Genomic DNA, 14,419 nt, shown 5'->3' on the forward strand with positions numbered 1-14,419 from the left:
ATCGCAAGCCGAGAGGGCGCCACATGTATATGTATAGTTTAGTGAATATACAGCTCAGTGCGTGCAACATAGAAAAACAAATAACTCTAGCTGCAGAAATTTGTTTACGATCAAGGAACATTTTTCTAGCGGATGCACTGAGGCACGAGGAACGTCTTCATCGTGGTGTTTTCACGGAATGATCGCTTAGTAGTGAATGTGTTGTGCCAGTTGTGTTGATTGCAATCACGAATGAATATTGTATGTTTGGAATGAGATCACCGCCGTCATCGCCGATGTCGCATGGTCGCGTGAGGTAACAGCATCGTCGCGAATGATGCAGACTCAGTTACTAGGCCGAATCCTACTGCCGGGGACTTGTCTTCGCGTAGGAAAAATGTCCGGCGACATTGGGAGTAGCACGGCGTCCTCCTGTTGATTTAGGCGATTTTGCGGAAAACGCATGCACGCACGTATGCACGCCACATCTTGGAGTATTTCTCTCTTCCCTGCTGTTGGCGAATTAATGAATGTGGCCGAGGCGAGACATCGTCTCACGGCAGGACTTGGTTGAAACTATTATCGACATTCGGATTGACCGAGAAATCGCCTTAACAACAAGGTATTGTCATCAGGCCGTTTTTAATATCGCTTTTCTTTCCATTTGTGATTTCACGCTAGACTCAGTCCCATCTCTTCGACTATGCTCGCCTTCTCTACGTCGAACGTCACTGCACGATCTTGTGTTGACAGTTTCGTCACACGTAGAAACATTCGGAATTTCTCAAAGATTACACGTTAGCCAACCGAAAAGCAATTCCTAATCACAAAACTGGTCTCACGCAATCCGTCGGAATGTATCGTTCAATTTTCGTGATTCACGTGTGTTATACACACTCCATTTTCGGCGTTGAAATGATACTTTGCGTTAGTGATGATATGTTACTTAAGTGTGTATATAGAAGCGAGTTCTTATCTCTGTTATTCTTTAATTGCATGATGAAGCTGAAATATATGAATATTTTTTTTTTTATGAACTGTGAGTGATAGAAATAACAATAATGTAATGTACATTTTATTCTTTAGCTTTCCATCAAGACTGCCAATATAAGACTGAATTACTGATGCATGGGATAATCGTCTTTGATGTCAAGTACGGTCAGCATCAATGGGAAACTGTTTTTCGTGCTTTAAGGTGCCACTTCCACCATCAACCGACATTGATCAATCAGTTGCATTGGAGCATAAAGACGGTACGTACAATGTCACTTGTATCAAGCCAATTAATTCTACCATCTACCTTAAAATATATCAGAGAAAATAATTATATTTATTATCTTGTCATTTGTTGACTTTAAGAATACAGCTAGAAGTTAGTGTTGTGATATTATTACATACCTTATAATATCATGACTCATCTTTAATGGTATTTCAGAGCCAACGTGTATGAACAATAAAAAATAAGTGTCGATTCTACTGTTTAAAATTTTTCAACTTTTATTACAACATATCTTATGTCATGCATGAGTTTTATATGTTGTAAACCTATATAAAAGCTGTTCTTTGTTTGAAACAATATATATAGAAGTATTAGTTTTTATTTTTTATATAATTATATTCTGCATCAGTAAAAATTGCAAAATGTAATAGATTACTTAGGTATATTGAAATATTTTTCTTTCATTGCTTCATAATTTTATCACATTTTATAGAAACAATGGAACTCAGAGGTTTGTTCCCAAATTCTTGCCAACAACCTGGTCCTTTTGTGCCTGAAACTCACGTGAATGGGAACAGAAAGTCTATAAGTACACTATCTACATTTAATAATGTAGGCTCAGACAATTGCGGATCTATGCCCAGTGTACAAAGTAATCCGCGCTCACGAGGATTCTACGCGCGATTGCAGCCATTAGGACGATCCGGCACATCGTCGGGTCTTAATTCAACTATCGACTCTAAGCAGCAAAGGGAACCGTCAGAGAATAAATTAAATACCCTTTTCGACCAATATAAGGTAATTTATCTCTCTAGATTATAAATAAATTCTAATATTATAAAGAAATGTATATTATTATAGATTGTATATATCAATAAATGCTACAGCTAATATTTTATGTATTTACTTTTAAGGACCCCCATGAAGATGTAATATTAGCTGATGGGATAGAAAAACTCTGTGATGATTTACAACTATCACCCGATGAATTTAAAGTTCTTGTGCTTGCATGGAAGCTGAATGCAGAACAAATGTGCCAATTCACACGTCATGAATTTGTCACGGGATTAAAGGCCATGAAGGTGGACAGTATACGTGGTATACAGGCGCGATTGCCTGAGATCGTTCAGGAATTGACGATCAATAGTGATTTGTTTAAGGATCTCTATCGATTCACATTCCGATTTGGCCTCGACGTGACGTCTGGTCAAAGAATTTTACCGGCTGACATGGCGATCGTCCTTTGGAGACTTGTTTTTACGATACGCGAACCTCCACTCCTAATGAGATGGCTCAAGTTCCTTGAATGCCATCACATCCGGGGGATACCTAGGGACACTTGGAATATGTTTCTCAACTTTGCTGAAAGCATCGGGGACGATCTCGGCGCTTATGACGATGCTGAAGCATGGCCAAGTTTATTTGACGACTTTGTGGAATATGAAAACGACCAAATGAACCAAAATATCACTAAAGATGACATTATGAAAGACGCTTCTATCGACAAAGCTTAATGTTCGTATTCTAAGGAAAATAACACAGTGGAGCAAAAGATATTATTGTCTTAAATGCGACCTTTGAACAGGATCGTCTGCGTTCTTCCTGGGAATAATCGACATTTTATTCTCATCGGTATGATAAGAAGGTGATATTTCTGATTATTATTACCTTTCACATTTTTTTAAGATCTTACATTTGTTATTACATCATTTTGTTTACATTCGGTATTTTATATCATATGTAAATATAGTTGATTTCATGTATTATTATTATTTAATTACATCTCATCATATGTATATAATACACGAGAAATCTCTATTGCAAATTTTAATGTGCTGGCAGCAAATTACATATTATTATGTTTTATATGAACAAAATATGCGCGTTTATTATCGAATTTATATTTTTACGTTTTGTCTGACCATGATAATATGTCTAACCATTGTTATGTTTTGCAATTAATAATGGAGTTGCTTATGATAATGAATACGATAAGTGATTGTATTAATGTGATGGTGCTTATTTATTGTGGTCAGCTATAGAGACGCGACAGCGGATAAGTTTTTATGCTACATTATGAAAAGAATTTTTCAATATGCATAAGACTACCGCTTTTTTCATTAAATCGTGATATGTATAAACAGCGCATTTTTAAGTTATAAACAATATGTTAATCTTAACATATACAATGAAGAAATCTAAAAAAAAGATGTAAAACCATAAATTTTGATACAACAATGAATAAAATTACAGCTTTAAGAAACAAGTAGAGCTCGATATTACTAACAGATAATGATCGGACATCGGATGTATATGCTACATGAAAAAGATGATAAATTGAGTATTGATCTAATAAGTAGCAATACTAATTTTTAATTCGCTGATGTTGCGACGATATTACTGCATTCTTTTCTAGTTCTTTTTTAATTTGAAATCTAAAGCAGCTAAAAAATGTTCAATTTTTATGTTGTTTAACATTAAAAGTGATAACTTTTTATATTATTGATAAGAATAGAAAGATAAGTGTCATAAATTTTGTAAATTTTTATAGCTTTATGTGAACGCGTAGAAATTATTTGATGAGACAATGAATTGCAAGACAAAGGAATTATCTTAAATTGTGCTTGCGTTTTTTAATACTTTTAGGAATTTGTGCAGAAATTTTTTATTTTGCTTACGCTGCAATTTGAGTTAGCTAGCTAAAAATTGTGGGTAGCGTTTAAACTAAAATTTCTCGATAGGGATGAAAGCTTTAGATGTCCTGAGAAGATTCTGTTCAAAGGAGTTTGTTCAGGGAAACGCAAAAGATGTAATTTTGCATAAGGAAAAGTTAAAAAAAAAAAATTCTCACAATTCAAATTTGTGATACAGTGTGTCTAAGTCTATACAGTTTCCAATGCATTAATATTTCTTACATTTTTTGAAAAACTGTTAAAAGTGAACAAATATTAAAAAAAGCGAAATATCTCATATAAAAATCCTAAAATTTACCTCTAATTGACTATATTATATATCTTATTAGAATAATGTGTATATGGCGTTAATTTGTCTAAAACTTACACATAAACTTACATATTTAATGTGACGCGATGTACTTGCTATAAATTTCGGTCATGTGCAACTCTAGCATTTATAACAATTATTATGAACAGAGGAAGATGTATAAATTTCATTTTAATCGTTCCTATTTATTTGTCTTTAACTGCGTTATAGGAAAGCGCCTTGATAAAGCGCTGAGAAAAGGAGGGATATTAGCTAATTAATGCAGCCAACAATGATAGGTAATGACTTGCATATTGTTAAGAATATGAAGGTCCTTTTTATATTTTAGGAGCGTACCAAGTTATCTATATATGTGCATCTAGTGCCATGTCTTTCTGAATCAACAGAGAGATCTTAATCGAATTAGTATTGAAGGAAATTATTGGAAAAAAACCAAAATATCGATGACTTGAACAAGAAGATATATATTTGTACTACGACATGCCTATTACAAATTATTTTTTACCCCAATGTAAGCCTGAGTGAAAAAAAGCTGACGTTCTACAAAATATTTTCAGAAGTATCGTGCTTGAAAATATTCTCACCGTCCTTTTGTCCGCAGTACCTGATACAGGTACAATATGTAGATACCAAGGCTTGAAAGTACGATATAGATTTTAAAATGATGCTTATGCAAAAGATTTTACGCAAAATATATCGTGGTATATGATATGATTGATATTTTGAAATCACAAGTATTGTTTAATACTCATTTTAAATACGGCAATAATTTATGTAATTGTGCTGAATATTTACTTTATATCTTAGAATCTTCCTTTTAGCTATTTTTTTTTTTAACAATTTAAAAAGTTCCTAATATCATTTAAACAAGTTATATTAATATACTCTTATTGGATCTTGTATATAATTTTTACGGTAGCTAAAATTTATTAATTTATTTGTACTCTAACAATAAGGTTAAAAATTTTCTATTTGTCGGCATAATCTGTTATCTAAAAACTTTCAAATTTGTCTGAATTATAGAGAATATATATTACTCAGTAGACGCACATGTATTAATGTATTCTTGCTTTCAATGACTCGAGCAAGTGCTTAAACTTCAAATTTAAGCAGATGCTAAGGATGTAGAATTTATATGTATGACTCTGGCTGCAGTGACTCACAATTTTTTAACGCTTCCATTTAATTGTTAAAGTACAGTTAGTATTAAGAGAATTGCATAGGATGACTTTCAGTGTGATAATTCCTAATCAAGTTAGGAACCTGGTAAAAAGAAAAAAATATCGTTGTCAAAAGTAAAGAAACTAAAATAAGTGATACCAATGTTAAGAATAAAGTGATAAATATAAGTAGAAGTGCTGAGTGCTGATACAATAGATATTTATAATTAAAAAATTGTATCTTTCACATAAAAAATAAATTGATTTTAATTCTATACAAAGCCGCATAACCAAGACGAAGTAACTAAATAATCCGATAATTATTTTGATAATTTAATTTATAATCGAGACAGATATCGAATCGAGAAAGTAGAATAACAATAAATAGTGTAATAGTATTCTTATTTTTCACATTGCTTATGTATATACATCGTCAGATGCAATTTTATTTGTGCCGCCAGATTCTAGTTCATGCATGTGCCATCTAGGGGCGGCGTACATTAATTTTGTTTTGGCTACCACGTGCTAGATGACAGCTAGCGTCCCCGTTGCTGCCCCTTCCGTCAAAATATTTTTTCCTAATAAATCACTGTCGACTTAAACAATTTTTCGTAAATATAATGAGATGCGCATTCCAGTCTCCACTATTTTTCACTGAAATATATTTATCAAGTAATCTTGAATTTGTCAACATTATTGCCACATTTAAATGGCTCGTCAGCCGCACCTTTAGAATGCAAGCTACACACAACGATGTGTCTATATAGACAATGTGAAAAATATCATATTAAGTAAAATCATGTTATTTATTAAAATTAAGTTTACTTTGGGACATTTATTCAGATATCATTACAGAAATAATTACAACATAGATGATTTATTTCACTGCACTTTTCCTTTCCTAATTAGGGCAGAGATCTAAATCAAGTACAATCTCAATAGAATTGCAAACTCACAGATCAAATACATAACTACATATGTAACGATTTAGATAAGGCATGGTTAAGGCAACCTGATTTTGAAGATCTTTAATTCTTTGTTTCACTTCATTATAGAAGGCTCAGAATCAGTATACGAAAGATAGATTTTAGGCACCTTGATTGGCAACCTGTTTTTGCGCGGCTACAAAAAAGGAGTTGTCACAGGTTACTAAAATATCCAATACATGACAGAAAATGTCTCTGTCAGGACACATAGAAACACTTTTTTCCAATTTAAGATTTATCGTTTTGATTATTTGTTCAGTGTGCAAGCACCCTATGATTATTTTAAATCTTTTAATTATTTTACTTGCAATGGAATAATAGAATACATATATTATAAGTCTAATAGTTTAACCGACAAATCCCACCAAATCGTATTCTCTTCAAAATACTTATATTTCTATATCACTTATCGCCTAACATGTAATATATTATATACTTGTCTTTTTCTTTTAATACATTATGTTGCAATAAGTATAAGCACTTTCCTCTCTATTCAACATTTACGTTCTGCACTATACTTAGTGGAACCTTTAAGCGTAAACACCACTCCAAGCGTTTTTGTGGAGCTTAACTTTTATATTAACTTTTATAATACTATGTATTGTTCATCAACTAGATATAACGTTATCTTTTTATTAGTAATTTATATATTGTTGCTTGTTTGTCCAGCAGTAGTCTCTGTTCTTTCTTCAGTTACTGTTAAGAATACATATACGGTCATCCCTTCCCTTCTTGGCAATAGCTGAAGTAATAAAGATATATATATATACGATCATCCCCTAGATACATAATATTGTGCTTATTTTATACATTAGATATAAATTCTTGAAAACAATCGGTTATAGAAATAAATTAGTCTAACAGTAACAATAAAATCATTTCAGTATAAAAACGCAACGAAATATGACATAACAAAATTATAATAATTATAATTACATTAAAAAATATTTGTACTCAAGAAATTATTTAATTGCTCTAATAATCATAAATAATAGCCAGAGTGAATTGTTTAAAAAATATATAATATGACTACAATGTATCACATATTGTACATGTAGGCGACTGTCTTTCAAATATTTTGTCATAGTTTTGATGGAACAAATGGTAAATCTCTAAAACTGCTATAAATATAGATATCTCATTTGTGCACATTTATTGTGTAACAATATTGTGTATTTGGGGTTTTATCATTAGCCATAAACTTGCTGTCATTATTCTTTGCGAATAATAATAATAGAGGTATGATAAAAATGGTAGGACATCTTCTATTATTACGAAATATTAATCACTCTTTGAGCTTAATGCTATAAACTGTTTCTTTTAAGAGCTGTTAAAAACGCTATGCTATCCAAACAATAACGCTATTCAGTAATTAATTGCTGATGCAGTTGTTATATATATATATATATAATACTCAAGGAAAAATATTCTATTCCATTTTAAATCTTTTTTTAAGACTCAATACAATAGATGGTCCCAATAAATAAGAATATTCCAATAATAACACGATTAACAAATAAAAATGGAACTCATATATACATATCATTATATAAATATTTTTACAACTAATTATAATAGTTTCATATTGGGACCCAGTAGTTTGGTATACGACTTATATTACATCTAAAAAGAAAACTGGAACATTTTGGAAAGAAAATAAATTTGGCTAATATATGTTGATCTAATTATAGTAATAATCTATTTAAGTATGCTTAATATTCATAAAATCATCTTATGATACATTTTGCACACAAATTCTTGCATTTTTTTTTTTCAATTTCTAAAGTATCAATTAATCAAATTGCATTTTAGTAAATATTGCGTTATAAAGAGTTTGCTACAAAAATCTATATCAAACCAAATTTACGGCGTTACGCTTAAAGAGCGCTTTTTTAATAATTTTTTGGCAATATCGAAAATATCATAGAGCCAAATATTTTATCTTCCTCATAATATGTGTGGCACAATACGAGTCGGAGTATATGCCGACAGTACGTTTATAAAATCCGCACCTAAATCGCTAAACGGTCAATTTATTTCACTGTTTGACTAGACTTTTACGATGCTCACTGGTAATACTAACCTATTATACAAATCTCTAGAAAAATGTTTTCCATTACCGCTGTAAAAAATGGACAGACTTAGCAAATACGTAAATCGTAAAAAAGAAACATAACATCTATTACGAATCGAGCGAGAACGATGCAAAACGATTGTTCTCCCGTACGGCCTAGTACTTAAAAACCAGCAGATAGCTTTACCTATAGATACATTACCAAATTGTTGTGTTAAAGCGCTCACAATAGTCTCGGACTTGCTTATTGAATCGAACAAACTTTTGAAGTTCCCAGAGAATCATCCATCGCAGCTGCGCGCCTCCTAATACCTTCCAGGTATACCTCGCGATTGAAAAGTCCAGCACCGAGCGGAATTCTAAAAATAAATTGGAACTCTCATATATACGTACGTAGCAGCTCGATTGTTATACACATACACATATAAAATTACTGAAACGTCAATAAACGATGGACACGTACGTATCGATACCCGGCCTCAGTGTGGTTTTAAAAACTCCCCAGACCGGCTTGTGATCCGAGGTACAAATACTGGGAACGGAATCGTAAACCAAACACTCGATAGCTCCATCCTTGTGGGAACTGGAGATATCATGACTGACACGTCTGATGTAGCCTCTGGTGTGGCCCTTCCCCTTGAAGAGGATTCTGTCGGTGTACGCAGGAGTGCGTTGCTTGCTACTGGAATCGAAATTCTGCGTTCCCGGATCGTACTTGTACGTGGGCGGGAAGGTGATGGAGGCTTCCTCGAAGCCGCGCAATACCGCGCCATCGTTCAGAATGCTTCTCAGCTGATCTTTATGTAGGTTTATCGGCGATTCCTGCGGAAAGCACGTGTTCGTGATCCATTCAATTACCTCCTCCCTCGGCTGAGCCAGGCGGAAGTTCAAGTCGCCGCACCAAAACACGCAATCGAAATTTTGCGTCACGTCTGAAAAATACATTTGTTCGTACGTGCGCAAGCTGTAAAGAGCACAAGATTCTCATATTTGACGTTATAATACCTTTGCTCTTGTGCCTGGTGGGTAGCTCCTTGGGAAGGTCAAGATTTCTCACGATTCTCTTTATATCATTAACTCGTTCCTTCACTTTATCTTGATGCGCGGTCAAGTGCGCGGTGACGAAGAGGAAACTAGTGCCGAATATCATGAGGGCTATCGCCACCGCGCCCTTCGTTCTAAACGCCGTACCGGTCCTCGTCGAGAAGCTGTCCTCTTCCGGGATGGAGCAGAACCAGATCAGATCTCGTCTCAGGAATAACGCGAGATGAAGTGTGCCGAGGCTACTGCTAGTGAGCAGCACGTGCGAAGGGCCGAGGGTCTCTTGCAGGGCCGCCTCCCACTCGTTTCGTTCAGAGCACGACTCCTGCGTTCCTATAGCCAACAGATCGGGAACGGTCTCTATATCGGACGGCAGCATAAAGTCGTTCAACTCCTTCGGTGGTGTCTGACCGTTCATATTCCACGTGCCGATAAAAATTTTCAGCTCACGATTCGGCAATACTTTCTCAAGTTCCACCGGTCCGAGCAGGGAATTAGCAGCGATTCTTCCGTGAAGAAAGTTTCTGCAAAAAAATGGTTTGCCATTCGTTGAAGAACGATGCGAGATAAAATTTTCAAGAGAATGATCTTTAAAAAAAAAAAAAGAAAAAATTATACCTTTCCCGCGCCTTCTGAGTGGGAATTAAATTAAGTACTTGTGCGGCAAGCAACGATTGCTTCGCCAAGCTATCCATAGATGCACCTGTCGTCTGACAAAAGTAGCGATCTTTCTTTTTTGACAGAGCATCGTGCGACGTCGAACGCGGCTTGTGCTGAATCGGCGCGCTCTTAATAGATTCCGGACTAGAGTGTCTCATGGAATTTGTGGGTGAATTCACCATCAGATTATCCGCGGATCTCCTATGAAGCAATCTACGACGTATGTGTCCCGATATACTCGGCGATAGCGATCCGGAAGAAGAATTTTCTCCTGAAACAATTCAAAATTGTATTGCGCACAAAATTTTATCAATAAAAATTAGTGCGTCACGGTTGAGCAAAAAAAAATCCACATTATCTCGAAAGCAAAGAACATATATATACAGAACAAATATATATTCTTCGTGCCTAGAAATCAGACTCATAACAATATTAGAGCATTCCGCTGTAATGAAATCAAATTGCTCAATTGCCACCTATTGGCAGTTATTCTGCACTGACGTACAGATTCGCAAGATTAATAAAATTTCTTAACATTTAATTGCGTAATGTAGTTATGAGTAAAATCTTATGTGAACGTGTATACCAATAAAATTATATGTATTCAGTTATAAATCTATATACATCTGGAACTAGAATATGCTATTTGAGTCGAGCAATTTGCTAAATTTCTTCCAAATCGTACTAATTATTTTAGCTCCAAAATGTAAATACATGTAATCTATGTAAATAAAGTCATCCTATTAAATACATATGTTCTAGTATTCTAATTTACAATAAATAAAAAATAGAGATATGTAAAAAAAGAAGAAACAATTATAGCTGCGCACAAACAACATTACAGCATACGCCTGTTACTTAACACTTACGTTTCTAATCTAATCTAGATACAAAATAACTGTATGTACATATCTTCTTAATAGAAATTGTTTATGTACAATATAAAAACATGTAGATCGTCAATTTAATAATTTTATAATGCCGACACTTTGAAGAGAAAAATTCAATACCCCATAAAAACGTAACGTAAAACACTAGCAAAAACATAAGAATCAAATTTGAAGCAGCATATAAATTTCGTGTATCATTTTGTACCTTCTTTCCCCAGCTTTTCGCAATCAGTATCGTGATACTGAATCATACTGTAAACTTCTGCAGGATTGTAGAACATCCGTTCCATTTCCAGGAAGAAGTAACTGATATACTTCCCCTTTGTAAAGTACTCATCCTTAAAGTATCTGTGAGTTTTTTCAGACTCAATTAGACGTTCGTTTTCATCTTCTGAAGATTCTTCGAATGAGTCTTCCGTCGAGTCTGCAGAGAAGTCACTGTCTTCACTACTCTCTTGAAAAATCGCTTTTGTTTTTTTTACTAAAAGCTTTCGCGTGTCGTTCATAATGCTAGCATTGTCGAAAGGAAATTGTAACATTGTGCTTTTGGAATCAGAACCGACATTTTCCGCTTCTCTACCGTGCAATTTATCAGTGTTTTCTAAACGAGACTGAGAATTGACGCCCACATCGTTAGACTGCTTTAAAAAGGTAATTTTTGTACTCATATATCTATCTGATCCTAATGTATGTTTCTGCTCATTTTGCGTAGAACTATACTTTTGACACTCGACATTCTTATCAATTCCTACAACGTTTGATCTAGTATCTCTATTCTTTACATCAATTACATTTTCACAACTGCCTTGCACATTTGACAAATCATTATATTCCTTTCCAGATGGACTACTTTTTGCAGATGGCACACAAGTTTCACATTGTGCGGCTTGCGACGCAACCTTTCGATCAGAATTTTGAGAAATATTTTGTTTATCATCAAATGATTCCTTCTGCTGTTCTCCTAATTCGCTTCCATCTCGCTTCTTAAATACGCGTCGTAATGTATTAAGAAAACTTTTCCTCCGTTTTTTACTCGAACTCGACATTTTCAACCGATCACTCGCGCTATCAATGATGCACGCGTGTAAAAGATAAGATGGTAACTGACTCTTAACTCCACGTATACAATAGCTTTACACATCAATACAGAGCAAGTGTTACGCTCTGTATACGTATGGCTTTAGAATGTAAGGTGGTGGGGATATGCAAGGTCAATTTTACCATTCAAACCATATTACACACTGCACATAAAAAGAAGTGATGCTTAGGAGGAATTAGATGAGGTAATTGAAGTTTTTTAATATACTGAAAGATCTTTTTCCTCGATACTTGTTGAATAAATTATTGGGGACCGCTTTCCTTAATGCTTATTATACTATTATATTATTTAATTAGTTGCCATTTGAAAACATACTGTGTTATTTATAGCGAATATAGTAAACAAAATGTTTTTGGTATGCAAATTTTATATCTTTATTAAAAGTCATCAATTTCAATTACTCGTTGCAAAAGAATGCGGTTTCCAAGTCTTACCTTCTATATAAGCACTATGACGCTGCTCCTTCCCCGCTGCTACCATATTCCTCTTCATTACTGTCTCTTGAGATGCGTGAATCTGACCACTTGCAACATACATCTCTTCCTTCTCGACTAAAGCATCCGTTTGACAATCACCATTAGTGGAAGCTACCTCGGATTTGACCGAAGTGCGACTTAATGTTGGGGAAAGTCTGCTGACAGTCAAGCTCTGAGGCGGTGTTCTGCTACGTTCGGTCATGGCGCAACACAGGGACAGTTTGGTGCTAGTTTGAGATCCGTGTTGTGAATTCTCTATCCTAGAATTCTTATTGGAATCCCCATCCTTGTACGATGACTCTAAACAGCCAACTTTAGTCTTCTTGTTCATCAGCATGCGACAAAGAGATTTTTTCTTCTGCTTTGACTTTGGGGAAGCATCTACCTTAGTTATATTGGAGACATTTCCTTCACTCTGCTCCATAATATTCACAGCTGGTGCATGTAATGCGAGATTAGCAATCCATATCACTCTTTTCCTTAGTCAATGACATTCAATTGGATTATTAAAATTAATTTTTATGTCTGCTATAAGTTTATAATTTTTCATTCACAATATACATCAAAATATCACAGGAAAACTTTCAGAAATATTCTATCCTTATTCAAGCAATCAATAAACTTGTCATGTAATTAAAAAAAATATGATCAATAAACAATCTTTTTTGTTTGCAGTTGTATAAAGTACATTTGAGATGTCTTACATCTTCACTGTTGATATTTAAAAGCTGTGTCGTAAAAGCTTGCACTTCACAGTTTATCAAAGATCATAATATTTAAGATTAGAATCAGCTGCCATTTAATGCATCATAACGTATTTGTCAAGTATTCATAATCATAATGCAAATCAGTTCCAAGTTGTCAACTATCTACATATTAATCTGAATGTCTAATAATACGAGAAAAAACTCATGGTGTATCAAGCGATCGCATTTAGTACCTCAATAAATAATATTTTTTGGAGTTTGAACTAGAATCGAACAGTGTTAATGGAACAATGTAAAATTTATATTCAGCGCATCCATTCAATCCTTTTGCCGAGTTGCAATTCCCATTTTAGAGGCACAAAGCAAATCCATCGGACATCGAATCTCTATGTCGCTTCTCATTCAGCATTTCAATCGATCGGTCATTCCAATAAACATCGTCGCGTTTTATATAACTTTTTCATATATTTTAGTACGATAACGACGTTACACAGTCTCTCGATTCGCGTGTGTTTATTTTATGATACTGGCGCTACCGCGAAACTTGGTTCGCTGTTATAGTGCGTCAACACGTCATTCACGCCCGAAAATCCATAACAAATCACCACGATTCGATTAAGCGTGCCTACGGTGTACACTCTGACTTCAGCCTCCATTCTCGGTAGCGGCAGCGACGTGTCGGCACTCGCGGCGTCAAGCACATCGCGCGCTTACAAGCTACTTTCGGGCTACTTCATTTCTCTTCACCAATCTCTCTCGCATCGCGATTGCAACCCGCATATGTCATACTCGGTACCATGGCACCCGATTTGCGCAGCCGTCGCACGCGTAGCAGACGACAGCTAACCGCTTGTCCAACTATCAACGATTCGGCGTTTTGTTTCGAAAGAGAACATTCACGTTTTCGGGATAAAACGTCACTGTGATGCGCCAAAAGCGCGCGACTGTGAGAAATTGTGAACGACACTTGGCAAAAAATCAAATTCGCGACTAGACAGCACGTAACTGTCAAACTGAGCAGACGACAGAGTCGGTCGCCATATTGACGATATTCTGGCGCTGCCGGATTGCGCGATTAGAGTAATGCGTGTCGCCGACCGTGTCGTGTTTTCATCGCCATATTTG

The 14,419-nt window shown here is 34.9% G+C and overlaps 2 protein-coding genes across 7 annotated transcripts; one reads left to right on the forward strand and one right to left on the reverse strand.

Moving 5' to 3' along the window:
• Positions 1 to 122: 122 nt before the first annotated feature.
• SCCRO3 (defective in cullin neddylation 1 domain containing SCCRO3) lies at positions 123 to 5,642 on the forward strand. The gene is made up of 4 exons (XM_012365150.2): positions 123 to 601; positions 1,066 to 1,232; positions 1,692 to 1,996; positions 2,113 to 5,642. The coding sequence occupies exons 2-4, from the start codon at positions 1,148 to 1,150 to the stop codon at positions 2,710 to 2,712; spliced, it is 990 nt and encodes a 329-aa protein (XP_012220573.1). The 5' UTR covers positions 123 to 601; positions 1,066 to 1,147; the 3' UTR covers positions 2,713 to 5,642.
• Positions 5,643 to 6,176: 534 nt separating this feature from the next.
• Positions 6,177 to 14,375, reverse strand: INPP5E (Inositol-3-phosphate synthase). Of its 6 annotated transcripts, none has more exons than XM_012365480.2 (7): positions 13,292 to 14,375; positions 12,546 to 13,066; positions 11,218 to 11,436; positions 10,081 to 10,393; positions 9,427 to 9,986; positions 8,885 to 9,353; positions 6,177 to 8,780 (listed from the first exon to the last, which is right to left on the reverse strand). In XM_012365480.2, coding segments are annotated over exons 1-7 (2,199 nt in total). In that variant the 5' UTR covers positions 13,294 to 14,375; the 3' UTR covers positions 6,177 to 8,665. The 6 variants fall into 6 exon arrangements, 5 of the variants coding, with proteins under 5 accessions (XP_012220903.1, XP_012220905.1, XP_067212677.1 ...); XM_012365482.2 differs by having other exon boundaries at positions 12,546 to 12,887; positions 12,973 to 14,373; XR_001100601.2 differs by lacking the exons at positions 12,546 to 13,066; positions 13,292 to 14,375 and having other exon boundaries at positions 6,177 to 7,089; positions 8,609 to 8,780; positions 11,218 to 12,482.
• Positions 14,376 to 14,419: the final 44 nt, after the last annotated feature.

The sequence above is a fragment of the Linepithema humile genome, chromosome 6 (genome assembly GCF_040581485.1).
Source record: "Linepithema humile isolate Giens D197 chromosome 6, Lhum_UNIL_v1.0, whole genome shotgun sequence".
Taxonomy (NCBI): domain Eukaryota; kingdom Metazoa; phylum Arthropoda; class Insecta; order Hymenoptera; family Formicidae; genus Linepithema; species Linepithema humile.